This window comes from Artibeus jamaicensis, unplaced genomic scaffold (genome assembly GCF_021234435.1).
Source record: "Artibeus jamaicensis isolate MK-2021 breed Jamaican fruit bat unplaced genomic scaffold, CSHL_Jam_final contig_233, whole genome shotgun sequence".
NCBI classification, from domain to species: domain Eukaryota; kingdom Metazoa; phylum Chordata; class Mammalia; order Chiroptera; family Phyllostomidae; genus Artibeus; species Artibeus jamaicensis.
In genome coordinates this window covers 45,721,012-45,737,851 of record NW_026521486.1, presented here as the reverse complement: position 1 = coordinate 45,737,851, position 16,840 = coordinate 45,721,012, and the positions used below count along the sequence as shown (strand labels likewise).

The window sequence follows — 16,840 nt, the reverse complement described above, 5'->3', positions numbered from 1 at the left end:
ACAATGAATTGTGTCCTATAATCTAAGCTTTGACTGGGATTTAGTGATGTGCGTGTACTAAACAGTTTAGGAGCCTACTCACAGAAGCCCCGAGTGCTTTCATTTTACTGGATGTACTTTAATTATGAGATAACATGGTCGTATTAATAATGCCATACCAGGCAGCGCTGCAGCGAAACAGGCCGGAGTTGACCCCATGCACTTGTCCGGGGGGATCAAACGAAGCTGTCAGGAGCATCATCACCGGGGTAACTTCTTTCATCCTTGTTTCCAGGGCTTCGTGTCTTCCTAAAAATGCTCATTTTTAAGGATACAGATTTATCATTTTTCATCCCCAAAGTTAAAAATACACTCCACACTTGCAAGCTTGCTGTTTCATATGTGTTTAAGAATGGTCTTAGTTCGCGGTTGGGCCAAGGAGCTCCCTTATAGCACCCAGGGCTCAGCACTTTTTACTGGATGGGAAAAAAAGCAGTTGAGGCAGAATGAAATTAAAAAGGAGTTAAGATATGAGCTTTGTACAGCCAAGTGCATCATCATCTTTCCACGCGAAGCGCCGAAGGTGGTTCGCCAGGCGCACAGGCACTTGGCACCTGTGTTCATTTAGGTGATTACACATTCAATGAAATTTGAATGTGCGATGTGCAATCATTTGAATCGCTCATTATACATTAAAATAAACTGACACAAACATAACTCATTCTCAGCTGCTTTTGAGAAACCAAGTAAATTAAATGAGAGAACAAAATGAAGGTGATACTTGGCTAAAAATTTGCCATACAATACAGTCAAGGAATTTAGAATTTTGCGTTGGACTCTGATCAAGTGACTTTCAGTGCTGCTGTGTAGTTAGAAAGGCAGCAGAAGGAAGGAGAGTGTCTCTTCCGGCCCTGGACCACCGCACCCGGGCCGCCGCCTCCGTGGGCTTTGTGCAGTAGTGCAGAGGATGGTGGGGTGCGGAGGCAAACACTGAGAAGGAAAAAAAAGGCAAGTGGAAGGCGTGTAGTTCTCAGGGGAAGGGCATGTGTTTTTCCCTGTCGTGCCATTATGGATTCTGTCTCTTCATTTTTTTCCCCCTATAGCTAATGATTTCTACAGCCCATGTGAATGGGGATTCTGCCCTCAACAATCCAGTGAAATTGTTTTCAGGTTTATCATCATTTCAAATACAAATGTGCCTGCATTCCTTACCTTTCTTTTCTTTTCTTTTCAATGTTTTTATTTATTTTTAGAGAGAGGGAAGGGAAGGAGAAAGAGAGGGAGAGAAATAATCAATGTGTGGTTGCCCCTTGCGTGCCCCCCACTGGGGACCTGGCCTGCAACCCAAGCATGTGCCCTGACTGGGAATAGAACTGGTGACCCTTTGGTTTGCCAGCCAGCACTCAGTCCACAGAGCCAAACCAGCCAGGGCTTCCTTATCTCTCTTGATCTGTCAGCTTTTGAAATGGAGGATCCTTCCCTACCTGCCTTTTACCTGAAACATCTCCCCTTGCCTTTTACGATAATACAGTGTTTCACTTTTCCTCTTTTCTCATGACAATGTTTTCTGAGTCTCCTCCTCCTCTTCCTTCCCAGTTCAACGTTTAAATGATTGACGAATGCCACAGTCTGGTTTATATGATCAGCTTTTCTCTCTCCAGAGGCTCGTATCCAGTCTCACATATGCATTCAAATGAATCTAAACTTATACATCTAAGTCTGAAACACCCCTGAACTCCACATTTATGTACCCAATGCTTCTTGATATTCTGACTTGGAAGTCTTATTAACATCTGAAACTTAACACGGCAAACACAGATCTTTGCATCTTATACAGACCTCTTCTAAACAGTGTCATCTCCACCTACCTAGTTACTCAGTCAAAAAATAAGTTATTTTCAATTCTTTCCCTCTCTCCCAAATGTTTCCCAAATCCATCAGGGGCCATCAGCCTTTACCCTTCATCTGGGTGACTGAGAGCTGTCTGACAGGCCCTTTCCTAGTCATGCCCAGAACATTGTTTCTCCTAATTTTCTCTGTATTTACTGATGTTACCTCATCAACCCACCATCCTATTTTTCTTGGCTTCTACATTTGCCTTTTAATAGATGCCCTGACTCTGCAACCAAAGAGTCCTATGAAAATACAAATCAGATTTGACACATCCTATAGTAGCTTCCTCTTGTTTAGAATAAAATTTGAGCTTATCATGACCTGCAAATCCTTACAAGATCTGTTCCTGAATTCTGTGGCCACATTTTCTACAAGTCTTAATTCTACAGAATGTTCTTTAAAAAACTTAAATCAGATTTTGTCATTCCTTAGATTAAAAACCTTCAAAGTCTAGTAATTCTTACCACACTGTGAAATGTTACGTCTGTTTAAGAGTATTTTTGGCACCAAGTAATGGAAAAACTAATGGTGCCTTAGGCGAAAGGGATTAATTTTTCTCCGAGAACGAGAAATCCTGAGTAGTAGTTGGTGGTGTTGGTGCAGTTTTGAAATGATTTCCTGAAGTGCTCAGATGCTTTTCTTTTTCTCTGCCGTCCTTTGCTGGGCATGTGACCTTAAGATTGGTGCCTCATGGTCCTGAGACAGCTCTTACAGCAACAGGCATCACAATCGGTATCATCTATGTGCAAGATAAGAAAAAGGTAGAAGTGAAAGCTGTAAAAGCAAAATTATTCCTGCTTCAGGGCCTTTGCACTCATTACTTCTTCTAAGAATGAGTTTTCCTCAGATTCCCATATGGTCTGCTCCTTGTAACTATTCAGGTCTCAGAACAAATGCTATATACCAGAGATGAGGTACTTATCCACAGTGGCATCTCCTAGTTCCTATCGCTTTATATTTGGTTTTCTTCTCAGAGAAATCTGTATCATGGTGCTAGGGATGCTGCCACAAAGTAGCACAGACTCGGTGGCTTAATGTCTGGTCATTTCAAGCTGCCATAACAAAAACACCATAGAGTGGGTGGCTGAAGCAACAGAAATCTATTTCTCACTACTCTGGAGGCTGGGAAGTCCCAGGTCTAGGTGCCTGTCGATTCAGTTCCTGGCAGGAACCTTCTTCCTGGTTTGCGGTTGGTCGCCTTCCTGCTGTGTCCTCACATGACAGGGAGGGAGAGGAGGACAACTCTCTTGTACCACTCTTTATGAGAGCGCTGATTCCATCACGGAAGCTCTACTCTCATGACCTTATCACCTCCCAAAGGTCCCATCTCCAAATGCCATCACCTTGGGGTATAGGAGTTCAACATGCAAATTGGGAGGTGGGGCATACTCAGGCCATAACCCTTAAACAACATAAACTTACTGTCTCCTAGTTTAGAGTCTGAAATAAGATTGGCACCTTCTCAGGGCTGTGAAGGAAGGAGCTGTTCCAGGCCTCTCTCCTTGGCTTGTAGCTGGTCATCTTCTCCCCGTGTCTTCACTCATCTTTACTTTGTGTCTGTATCCAAATTCCACCCTAATGACCTCATTTTAACTCAATTACTTCTGTGAAGGTCCAATCTCCAAATAAGGTCATGTTCTCAGGTGCTAAGAGTTACTAATTCCACATAGGAATTGGGAAGAGGGCACAATTTGACCCATAACAGACTCAATAAGTATGTGCAAAATGAACAGATGGGTTTTGATCACAGCCATCATCTACATGAAGCACTCTATCCTGCCTCCTGCAATTCTCACAATAATACTACATACATTTTCTTTTAGAAATGAGAAAACCACAGCTAGAGATATAGTGAATAGTATAACAGGATAGTGGAAGAGAGGAAGAAAATAAAAGCAGGAATGTCTCCCTCAAAATAGTGAGGAAAATGGACATTTTCATTATCTTTGGTCACCCTGGATCATGATTAGACAACAAGACTGAAATAGAGAGTTTTGACAGGGATCAGCAAACTGATTTCTGTAAAACACTTGTTTTAGGCTTTCGAGTCGCGTGGTTTCTGTCACAGCTACTCAACTCTGCCACTGTAGTATGAAGCAGCCATAGATGATACACAAGTAAATGGCCGGGGTTGTGTCCCAAATAAAACTTTATTTACAAAAGCCGGTGGTTCCCCAGATTTGGCCCAGAGGCCACAGATTATTAAAGCCTTGTTTAAGAAAATTTTCTTTGATTTTCTTTGCTGTGGTTTTTCTTAATGTATATTAATTTTATGAATTTTAAAAAACTGCGTTGACCTGCTGCCTTTGAGATGCACAGCATTCACTTTGTGCAGAGGGAGTTGTAAACCATCCCAAACCCAGGAAAGTCCACAAATGTTCTCTGTCATGTTCTCTCCTCTGGGAAAGTTTTCCACACTTCCTGTTACCCTGGTGATGGTGCAGGAGAGCTATGGGGACAGGGGAGAAATAAAGGGACAGGTGCAAAGCCTGACAAACCTGAGTTTCATTTCTGGCTGAGGGATGGACAAACAGGTGGCTTTGGTGCCAGTTATTTCAATTCTCTGTGAGTTGTTTTCTTTCCTGGCAAGATTATAACATGAATCTTATTTATCTACAAATGTAGTCCTTACTGAACCTTAGAGGTAATCTGGGTACACACAATTCATAAATAGGCAAGGTAAGAGTAAGCTGAGGTAGGGGTGCTGAAGAATTCTCCCCTGCCACGTCCACAGTTGGATCCCTTCCTTGACAAAGTCAGGAGGGGAGGTCCAAGACTTCAAAGAAGCATTTTCCAACCTGGTGGAGGTGGCATGGAGGGCATGTTTACCCCCCGAGTCAATTTTAGACATATCTAAAATGCAGAATAGGCCCCCTGTGACAGCCTAACCAAGGCAGACAGTCAAGTTCCTGTTCAGACCAAGAAGCATAGTAACAGTAACTGCAAAAGCCAATGAATCCGAAATCGCTTGCCAGCTGAAATCGCTTACCAGCTAGAATAGTATAAAAGCTTCAGCCTTACTTTCAATAAAGGTCTTCAGAGCATCACCTGCCTTGAGCTGCGTAGTTGCCTGATTTCCGCGCCGACTCCTACCTTCACCTCGAGGGTACCCTTAGACCCGCTGTGGCTGGACCGCGGCACTCCCCCGTTGCCTGAATATTTCTATATTTTCAACTGGTGAGTCCCTGCTCTAAAAGAATGGATGCATGTTGGTCACAGCCGCCACTAACTGAATGTTTACCGTGTGCCAAGGGCTCCGTGCCGCATTTTCTCCTGTCTCCTTTGCGTCTCGCCGTGGTCCAGTGAAGAAGGCCCTACACAAGAATGCCACACCTTGTGAGTTTCTTGTGTTTTTTTTTTTTCTGACTACAGGCCTTAGGGGTTCAGCATGATTTTGTTTTTCTCTTCTCACAATCTGCCCCTGCCCTGATCTAGTCCTTGGAGTTTTTCCTTTTTTACGTCTAGATTCTAAGCCAGACGGAGCTCCCCATCTGTCCCACCTTCATGCCCAAAAGCAGGGCCCCATGGACCTGTATCTCATTTTAAGCAGTTCACTAGGAGAGCAACTTGGGGAACAAGTGACAACAGAAATGAACCTGGGAGTTAGACACCTGATAAAGGTTTTGCAATAGTGAACCCTGATCGGAGACTCCTCCATGTTTTCGTGTTCTTTTTTTAAGGAGAAAGAAAACTAATTTTTTCCTTATTCCAACAGTACACATACATTTTGCAATGTTGTAGACTCGATAGCTGAAAAGGCTTACATATCCTAATGCAAAACCCCTACAAATGCTAGATAAAATATAACAAACATCCTTTAAATATATAGCCAAACTCTAAGAATATAGGAGAAATCTCTAGGGGCCATAAACCAAGAGAGAGCTGGAAACCTGTGTGGCAATTCATCCTGACGCACTGACTTCCCAGGGAACATCTATCATTTCTAAAACCAAGAGGCTTTCACTTTAATGTTGAGTAGGAGACAGAAGATGAGGCTTTAGACTCACACAGGATGGGGAATGGAACTTAGAGACTCCCCCACAGCCAGGACCTCAAGGTGTATGTTGTGAATAAAAGAATGGACCAGAAAAGAAATCTCTGCTGTCAAAGAGAAAGAGCAAGGACACCTGCTTGTATCATGGCTTTAGCTCCAGGATAAAAAAAAAAAGTCTTCCCTGATATAAACAAGGCCTTCCTATGCTGGGCTTGGGATTTGAGTTTATATTACCTGAATGTCTAGGAAACCTTTGTCTGAGGAATTAAAGTAGATTGTGTTTAAGAGGACCCCTGACCCCCAACCCCTCAGGGCAAAAAGGAGAGGACCTGCCAAGAGCAAACACATCCTCCGGGAGGTGTATGTCCTTTCTCAGGCTCTGCAAGATTCTTACACCTTAAACTCCAAATATGACTTCACAGTTCAAAATTTCAAAATACAGGGGGGAACAAATCATCGTGTGTGGCAATGTTAGCCAAAACAATAAAAAACAAAATTAGATGCGGAGGGTGTTCTGGTGTTGAATTATCTGACTCAGGGTGTAATATAAATAGTTTTAATGTCTTTTTGTCAGTACCACACAGATTGCTATACCTTTACAGTTAAGTTTTGAAGTCTAACTTTGCTCTTTTTCAAGATTGTTTTGGCTATTTGGGGTTCCTTGAGATTCATATGAATTTGGGATAAATTTCCTAAATCTGCCGAAAATGTCATTGAGATTATGTTAGAGATTGTATTAAATCTGTGGGTTGGTTTAGGTAGTATTAACATTTTAACACCATTTAGCCTTTGAATCCATGAGCACAGGATACCTTTTCATGTGTTGGTGTCTTTATAAAAATTTTAGCAATGATTTCTGGGTTTTGGTGTACAAGTTTCTCCCCCACCCCCTGGCACTGGAAAATAATTTTTATTGAGATCCCACCAGCTGCACAATTTGCTCCTGATGTTAGGTCCCTTCTTTCTTCACAATTCAGTGTTCCTTAAGTGGTCCCATGAACGCTCTCTTTTCCTCCATCACCTGGAAGCAGCTGTGGTCAAACTTGGAGGTGGTGTCCATCAACTTCAGGTGGATCTTCTCCAGGGCCCGCCATTTGGTTTGCACCAGCAAGGACTTGCAGAGGGTGAGCACTTGCTTGTTGATTCCCAATCACAGCCTTTCAGCATGACAAAGTCATTGATCACTTCACCATAGTGCACAAAGCCACCCAGAGGGTGGATGCTCTTGTCAGACAGACTGTAATCAGTGGAGGCATTGTTCTTGATCAGTTTGCCATCCTTGGCGAGGTAGCCCTGGCTGATCTTGCAGATCTTCTTGTTGATTTCAGTGCAGTGGTGGTAGCCTTTCTGCCCAGACCAGACCACAGAGAAGGCCACCCAGGCAGGATGCCACGCCCCCATACGGGCCACCTTGCACAGCCCTTGGTGGGTCTTGTGGGCCAGCTTCTTGGTGTGCCAGCAGCTGGTGACCCCTTTGTAGCCTTTGCCCTTGATCACCCCAGTGACATCAGTCAGCTCGTCCTGTCCAAACCCCTGGCTCACAGGGACCTGCTGCTCCAGCCTCCGAGGGGCGCAGCCCAGTTTGCCTCCATTCATCTGGATCTCCACGAGATGAGCCGCCTTCTGGTGCAGAGGAAGCAGGAGTGTGGGCGATGATGTGGTTGACCTGGCGGTACTTCATGCTGCTGAAGGCCTTCTCCAGCTGCTTCTTGCCATCATCATCCTGCCACTTCTTGCAGGACTTGCTGAAGGCCTTCTTAGATTTATGCCAGTTCTTATAGAAGCACCTCTTGTATTCATCACTGATGTGCTCGGCAAAGATGGTTTTGAAGGTGTGGAGGCCCTAAGGAGCCTCTATGTAGCTTGCAAGGCCCACAATCACCATGGATGGTGTCTCCACAATGGTCACAGCTCTCACAACTTCCTCCTTGTTCACCTTGGATCTTGGCCTATCTACCTCACGCACGGTGTGGGTCATGCCAGCCTTGTAGCCCAGGAAAGCTGTGAGGCAGACAGGTTTGGAGGAGTCATCCTTGGGGAAGCTCTTCACATTCCTATGGTGTCCGCTGGGGTGCTTTTGAGGCAGGAAGCCCAGGGACCCATGCCTGGGAGTGGAGAACTTCCTGTGAGACAGCACCAAATGCTGCTGGTAGAGCTTGGTGTACAAGCTTTTTAATTCCTTAGTTAAGTTTATTCCTAGGTATTTGGTTCATTTTGATGCTATTGTAGATACAATTATTTTCTTTATTTCCTTTTTGAATTTTTCATTGTGAATGAATAAAGAGGTAGCTTATTCTTGTGTGTTGATTTTGTATCCTGGAACTTCACTATATTACCAGTTCTAAGATATTTCGGTGTGGAATACTTAGCATTTTCTACATATAAAATACTGTCTTTGAACAGATATAATTTCACTTTTTCCTTTCCAATTTGAATGAATTTTCTTTTTTCTTGCCTAATTACTCTAACTAGGACTTCCAGAACTATGTTGAATGGAAGTGATGAAAGTAGCCCCCCCTTGTCTTGTTACCAAGCTTAGAGTGAAACCTTTGTCTTTCACCAATGAGTTTGATGTTAGCTGTGGGCTTGTTAGCATGGCCTTTATTATGTTGAGGTAGTTAACTTTTATGTCCTGTCTGTTGAGTGTTTATGTCATTAAAAGGTGTTAAATTTTGCCAAATGTCTTTTATGCATCAGTTGAGGTGATGAGAGTCCTTTCCCCTTCATTCTGTTAATTCTGTTACACTGATTACTATTTGTGTGTGAGCCATCCTTGCATTCCAGAAATCACTCCCCTTTGGTCATGGTGTATAATCTTTTAAATGTGCTGTTAAATTCTGTCAGCTAGTATTTTCTTGAGGATTTTAGCTGTAATTTTTATCAGGGATATTTGTCTGCAGTATTCTTCTCTTGTACTGTGCTTGTCAGGGTTTGGTAGCAGTATGATGCTGATGTCATACAGTGAGTTTGGACATGTTCCCTCCTCTTCAATTGTTCGGAAGCATTTGAGGGGGACTGTGTGTTTCTAGGAATTTGGCGTACAATTTGCTTATAGTCCTCTCTTATCCTTTTTATATTTGTAAAGTTTCTTGTAATGTCCTCTCTTTGATTTCTGATGTTAGTCTCTTTAGTTACTATAGCTAAAGTTTTGTCAAGTTTGTTAATGTTTTTGAATAACCAACTCTTTATTTCATTGATTTTTTATGTTAGTTTTATTATCATTTTTTAAATCTCTGTTCTAATTTTTATTGTTTTATCCCCCTGCTAGCTTTGGGTTTACTTTCTTCTTCTTTTAAAGTTCCTTTAAATTGTTCTTTTTAAAAAAATATAAGCATTTACTGCTATGAATTACTCAATCAGCACTGCTTTTACTGAATCCCATAGATGTGGGCATCTGTTTTCATTTTCATTTGTCTCATAATATTTTCCATTTCTCCTAGTGATTTCATCATTGAGCCAAAGGTTAAGAGTATGTTGTTTTAATTTGCATATGTTTCAGGATTTTAACTTTCTTTCTATTGACTTCAAATTTTATTTCTTTGTTATCAGAATAGATACGTTGTATAATTTCACTCTGAAGTTCATGAAGACTTGTTTTCTGGCCTAATATATGATCTATCCTGGAGATTATACCATGTGCACTTGAGGAAAATCGTATTCTGCTGTATGTTAATATAATATATAATATTATACAGGTCCTCTATTTGTTTTTTATCTTCTTCGTGGGTATTCTATTATTATTTCTCTACACATACTTATTTAGCATTGTGTTATAGCACACAAAGTACTGTTTTTATGAGGATTTTGTTTCACCTTCCCCCCACCCTTTTCCTCTTCAGAAACCATCAGCTTGTTCTCTTGATCTATGGTTGTTTCTGGTTTGTTTTGTGTATTCATTTGTTTTGTTTTGTTTTGTTTTAAATTTCACATATAAGTGAAATCATATAGCATTTTCCTTTTTCTGTCTTATGCCTTAGCATAATACATTTTAGGCTCACCCGTGTTTTTACAAATAAGATTTCAGTCTTTTTTATGGCCGGTAATATGCCATTATATATAAATACTATATATTTTGTTATTGTTAAAAATGTGGTATATTTTATTTTACTTTGTTTTTCAATTACAGTTGACATTTAATATTATTTTACATTAGTTTCAGGTGCATAGCATAGTCATTACATAATTATATAATCTACAAAGTGATCTTCCTAATAATTCTAGTACCCACCTGGCACTATACATAATCACTACAATATTATTGATTATAATACCATGCTAAACTTACATCCCCATGACTTTTTTGTAACTACTAATTCGTACTTTGGAATCCCTTCACCTTTTCTTCCCCGCACCCGCCCCCTGCCAAACCTTGCTCCCATCTGGCAACCCTCAGTTTGTTCCCTGTATTTATGACTCTGTTTCTGTTTTGCCTGTTTTGTTCATTTGATTCCACATATAAGTAATGTCATATGTTATTTCTCTTTCCCTGTCTGACTTATTTCACTTAGCATAATACTCCCTAGGTTAATCCATGCTGTTGCAAATGGTACAAGTTTGTTCTTTCTTACGGCCTGGTAATATTTCATTGTATATATGTGCCACTTCTTTATTGAACCATCTACTAATGGACATTTGGGTTGCTTCCATATGTTGGTTTTTGTAAATAATAGTACAGTTAACATAAGTTTGCACATATCTTTTTAAATTAGTGTTTTCAATTTCTAAAAATACTCAAAAGTGGAATAGCTGGGTTATAAGGTAGTTCTATTAATTTTTTGAGGAATGTTCATACTGTTTTTGATAGTGGCTATAACTGTTTGCAGTCCCAACAGTGCATGACAACACTTATTTGTTGATCTACTGATGCTATCCATTTTGACAGGTGTGAAGTGGTCTCTTGTTGTGGTTTTAATTTGCATTTTTCTGATGATTAGTGGTGTTTAGCATCTTTTCATATGCTTATTGGCCATCTGTATGTCCTCTTTGGAGGAATGTCTGTTCAGGTTCTCTGCCCATTTTTAAAAATAAATTGTTGGGGTTTTTTTTGGTTTGAGTTGTATGAGTTCTTTGTGAATTTTGAATATTAACCTCTTATCAAATGTATCATTGCTGAATATCTTCTCCCATTCAATAGGTTGTCTTTTGTTTTGTTGATGGTTTCCTTTGCTGTAAAAAATCTTTTTAGTTTAATGTAGTCATATTTGTTTATATTTTCTTTTGTTTTCCTTGTTTGAAGAGATATATCAGAAAAATATTACTAAGAGCAATGTCAGAGATTGTACTGCCTATGTTTTCTTCTAGAAGTTTTATGATTCCATGTCTTATATGTAAATATTTAATGCATTTTGAATTCTTATTTTTTAAATTTTATTTAGTTATTTTTCAAGTACATTTTTTTGTGTGTATTTCTCCCATCCCAGCCCCCCCGCCTCATGTGAATTTATTCTTATTGATCATATAAGAAAGTGGTCTAGTTTCATTTTGTGCATGTAACTGTTCAGTTTTACAAGATTGTCGTGGCTGTTTGTGGTCTTTTGTGGATCCATATAAAGTTTTGGATTATTTGCTCTAGTTCTGTGAAAAATGCCATTGATATTTTGATACCTATTGTGTTGAATCTGTGTTTGCTCTGGGTAGCATGGTCATTTAATGATAATTCTTCCTATCCATGAGCCACTGTATATGCTTCCATTTATTTGTATATTCTACAATTTTTTTCAATATCTTATAGTTCTCCCAGGTCTAGAAGAATACCTCTTTGGTTAAATTCATTGCTAAGTATTTTTTAATGTAATTGTAATAGGATGGTTTTCTTAGTTTTTCTTTCTAATAGCTATTTATTGATGTACAAAAATACAACTGATTTCTTTTTTATGTATTTTTTATTTTATTGATTATGCCATTACATTGCTTCTATTTCCCCCTCCGTTCCCCTCCACCCTGCACACCCCTCCCTCACCATCCCCCCTTTAGTTCATGAACACATGTTTCAAGTTCTTTAGATTCTATATTTCCCCTACTATTCTTACCTTCCCCCTATCTATTTTCTATCTACTGTCTATGCTACTTATTTTCTGTACCTTCTCCCCCCTTCTCAATTCCCCACTCCCCTGTTGATAACCCTCCATGAAATCTTCATTTCTATGATTCTGCTCCTGATCCAGCTGTCCTCTTAATTTGCTTTTGTTTTAGGTGTGGTTGTTGATAACTGTGAGTTTGCTGTCCTTTCACTGTTCATCTTTTTTATCTTCTTTTTCTTAGATAAGTCCCTTTAACATTTCATATAATAAGGGCTTGGTGATGATGAACTCCTTGAATTTGATCTTATCTGAGAAGCACTTTATCTGTCCTTCCATTTTTAATGAAAGCTTTGCTGGATAGAGCAATCTTGGTTGTAGGTCTTTGGATTTCATGACTTGGAATACTTCTTTCCAGCCCCTTCTTGCCTGTAAGGTCTCTTTTGAGAAATCCACTGACAGTCTGATGGGAACTCCTTTGTAGGTGACTGTCCCCTTATCTCTTGCTGCTTCTAGGATTCTCTCCTTCATTTTAATCTTGGCTAATGTAATTATGATGTGTGTTGGTGTGTTCCTTCTTGGGTCCAACTTCTTTGGGACTCTCTGAGCTTCCTGGATTTCTTGGAAATCTATTTGCTTTGCCAGAATGGGGAAGTTCTCTTTTATTATTTGTTCAAATAAGGTTTCCACTCGTGACTGTTCCTCTTCCCCTTCTGGTATTCCTATAATTCAGATGTTGGAGCGTTTAAAAATGTCCTGGAGGATCCTAAGCCTCTCCTCATTTTTTTTTTGGATTCTTGTTTCTTCATATTTTTCTGTTTGGTCATTTTTTCCTTTCTTCTGGTCTACTCCCTTGATATGAGTCCCAGTTTCCTTTCCATTACTATTGGTTTCCTGTGCATTACCATTCATTTCAATTAGTTTAGCCTTCATATGTTCCTGTAATTTGTGACTAAAATCAACCAGTTCTGTGAGCATCCTGATCACCAGTGTTTTGAACTGTGCATCTGATAGTTTTGCTATTTCTTCATTGCTTAAATTTATTAGCTCTGGGGCTCTGAGTTCTTCTTGAGCCATGTTTTGATCTGTTCATGCCTGTTACATATGAGGAGGGGAGCCTTAGGCATTCACCATGGCGGGGCCACCCAGGTGGCTGGTTTATGACACTGTATATGGGGGCAGGGTCAGAGAGGGAGCAATGGCGGTCCTCTCAGCTCGCCCAGTTCACCTCACTGCTCATCCCCTGCCTGTTTATCTGAGCGCAAATGTGCGAGCCCGCAGCCCTGCGCTGAGTGGTCTCAACGCTCTCCTCTTCACTTGTTTATTGGCATGCAAATACTTGACCGACTGCAGACAGCCAGCAGCACCTCTTCCCTGGGTTCCACCCATAGCTAGCCTGCACCTGGGATCCGCGCCCTTGGCTGCCTGCACACCAAGGCATCGGGGGATCTTCCCTGCCCGACCTGCTCTGCTGCTGGCTTTGCCCCTCTCACTGGTTCAGCTGAGTGGTTTGTTGTTTTTGGACTCCATGTTGTCAATTTTCTGTGTGGTTTGGTTGCATTTATTATTGTTAAAACCTTATTATTTTTAGGTTTGGTTGTGCGAAGACACAAAGTGTTTCCACCTACGCCTCCATCTTGGCAGAAGTCCAAATACAACTGATTTCTGAATATTCTATCTTCTGCTTTACTGAACTTATTAGTTTTAGTAGTTTTTGGTGGAGTCTTTAGAGTTCTCTTTATAGTGCCATACCATTGGCAAATAATGACAGTTTTACATCTTTCCAATTTGGATGCATATTATTTCTTCTTGTTTGATTGCTGTGGCTATGACTTCCAGTACTATGTTGAATCTGAGAGGGGAAAGTGGACATCCCTATCTTATTCTTGATCTTAAGGGGATTGCTTGTAATTTTTGTCCAATGAGTGTGATGCTGGCAATGGATTTGTCATATATAGCCTTTATTATGTGTGGGTGTGTTTTCTATTCTCATTTAGCTGAGAGGTTTTTCTTTTTTAATTATAAATGGGTGCTGAATTTTTTCAATTGCTTTTTCTGCATCAATTACAGGATTATATACTTTTGCATCAATTGCATGATTATTTTATTTGGTGGCTATGTTAATTGATTTTCAGATATTGAACCCACCTTGCATTCCAGGAACAAATTCCACTTAATCATGATGTGTGATCTTTTTAATGTATTGCTGAATTCAGTTTGCTAATATTTTGTTGAGGATTTTAGCATTTGTGTTTATCAAGGATATTGACCTATAATTTTCTCTCTTTGTAGTGTCTTTATCTGGTTTTGGAATCAGGATAATGTTGGCCTCATAAAAAGGTCTTGAGCATCTTCTTGAATTTTTTGGAATAACTTGCGAAGAATTGGTGTTAATTCTTCTCAGAATGTTTGGTAAAATTGATCTGTGTGGCCATCTAGTCCAGGACTTGTTGGTTGGTAGCATTTTGCTTCCTGCTTCAATTTCATCAGTTGTAATTAATCTGTTCAGTGTCACTCTTTCTTCCAGACTCAGTCGTAGAAGATCGTATGTTTCTAGGAATTTATCCATTTTTTCCAGGTTGTCCAATTGGTTGGCATGCGATTGTTCATAGTATTTTCTTATAATCCTTTGTATTTCTGTGGTGTCCATTGTTACTGTTGTCACTTCTCTTCTGACATTTCTGATTTTATTTATTTGGGCCCTCTTTCTCTTTTTTAATGATGAGCCTGGTTAAAGGTCTATCAATCTTGTTTATCTTATCAAAGAACCAGCTCTTGGTTTTATTGATCTTTTGTATTTAAGCTCTATTTTTAAAAAAAATTTCTGCTCTGATCTTTATTATTTTCTTCATTCTACTCACTTGCTGTTTTTCTTTTTGTAGTTCCTTTAGATGTAAGTTTAGATTGTTTATTTGAGATTTTTCTCATTGCTAGAGATAGGCCAGTATTACTATGAATTTGGTTTTGTTTTTTCTTGTAATTGATTTTTAGTTTCATACCATTGTGGTCAGAGAATGCTTGGTATGATCTCAGTCTTCTAAAGTTTATTGGGACTTGTTTTGTGATCTAATCTTTTGTCTCTCCTGGAATATGTTCCATGTGCACTTCTGCTGGTTTAGGTGAAATGCTCTGAAAATAACAATCAAATCCATTTGTTTGAATGGTTTATTTTAGACTGCTGATTACTTGTTTGCTTTCTGTCTAGAAGATCTATCCATTGATGTCAGTGGGGTGTTAAAGTCCCCTACTGTAACTGTGTTACTGTAGGTCTCACCCTTTATTTTCATCAATAATTGCCTTATGTATTTAGTTGTTCCTACATTGGGTTTATGAATGTGTACAAGGGTTATTTTCTCTTGTTATATTGATCCTTTGTAATTATCTAATATCTGTGTAGTGTCTTAGTATAGCCTTTTTAAAAAATCTATTTTCTCTAATATAAGTATTATAAAAGCTACTATAGCTTTTCATTTCACTTCCATTTGCATGAAATATCTTTTCTATCCCTTTATTTTTAGTCTGTGTATATGTCTAAAGTGGGTCCCATGTGGACAGCACATATGCATATGAGGATCTTGTTTTATTATCCAATTACTACCCTATGTCTTTTGATTGGAGCATTTAATTCATTTACATGTGTAAAGTAATTATTGATTTTTTTATTGTATTTTTTCTGTCATTATTTAGTCCCCTTATAGCCACTACCCCACACTGTTGTCCATGTCCATGAGTGCTTTTTCCCTTTTTGCTCAATCTCTCCACCCCCTAACCTCTCACCCACACCACCATTAGCTGTCATGCGGCTCTCCATCTATGATCCTGTCTCTATTTTGCATATTACTTCAATTTTTAGATTTCACATATGAGTGAAATAATATAGTATGTGTCTTTCTCTGACTAGCTTATTTCACTTAACATAATGTTCTCCAGGTCCATCCATACTGTTGCAAAGGCTAAAATTTTTCTTATTTTTTATGGCTGAGTAGTATTCCATTGTGTAAATGTCACATAGTTGTTTTATCCACTCATCTACTGATGGACACTGGGCTGCTTTCATATCTTGGCAATTGTAAATAATGCTACAATGAACTTAGAGGTGCTTACATTATTTTGAATTAGTGTTTTGGGTTTTTTTCAGATATAGTCCCAGAAGTGGGATCACCAGGTCAAGAGGCAGACCCATTTTAATTTTTTGAGGTATCTCCATATTGTTTACCAATTTGCATTCCCACCAACAGTGCAAAAGTGTTTCCCTTTCTCCACATCCTTGCCAGTACTTCATTGTTGAGTTATTGGTGATAGCCATTCTGAAATGTATAAGATAATATCTCACTGTGGTTTTAATTTGCATTTCTGTGATGATTAATGACATGGAGTATCTATTCACATGTCTATTGGCCATTTGTATGTCATCTTTGGAGAAGTGTCTATTCAGGTCCTTTGCCCATGTTCTCAATTGGATTGCTTCCTTTTTTGGTATTGAATTTTGAAAGTTATTTATAAATTTTGGGTATTAACTTCTTATCAGATGTATTGGTGAATATGTTCTCCCATTCTGTGAGCTGTCTTTTTATGTTGTTATATTTTTCTTTGCTGTGAAAAACTTTTACTTTGATGTAGTTGCAGCTGTTTTTTTCTTTTGTCTCCCTTGCCTGGGGAGTTGTATCTGATAAAATACTGCTATGAGCAATGTCCAGGATTTTGCTGCTTATGTTTTCTTCTACAATTTTTATGATTTGGGGTCTAACATTAAGTATTTAATTCATTTTAAATTTATTCTTGTGTGTGATGTAAGACAGAAAAAGTGATTATTGATAGGTGCATATGTATTGCCAGTTTAATTTTCATATTTATGGTCCTTTTTTCTCTTGTTAAAGAGTTTCCTTTAACATTATTTGTAATCCTGGTTTGGTAGTGATAAAGTCCATTAGCTTGCTCTTTTCTAGGAAGCTCTTTA

The 16,840-nt window shown here is 39.2% G+C and overlaps 1 protein-coding gene across 1 annotated transcript; it reads right to left on the bottom strand.

Moving 5' to 3' along the window:
* Positions 1–6,839: 6,839 nt before the first annotated feature.
* Positions 6,840–8,841, bottom strand: LOC119061689 (60S ribosomal protein L3-like). Its single transcript, XM_053661430.1, is given in 4 exon segments — positions 6,840–7,018; positions 7,021–7,508; positions 7,510–8,021; positions 8,827–8,841. Coding segments are annotated over 4 exon segments (1,194 nt in total).
* Between the last annotated feature and the right edge of the window lie 7,999 nt (positions 8,842–16,840).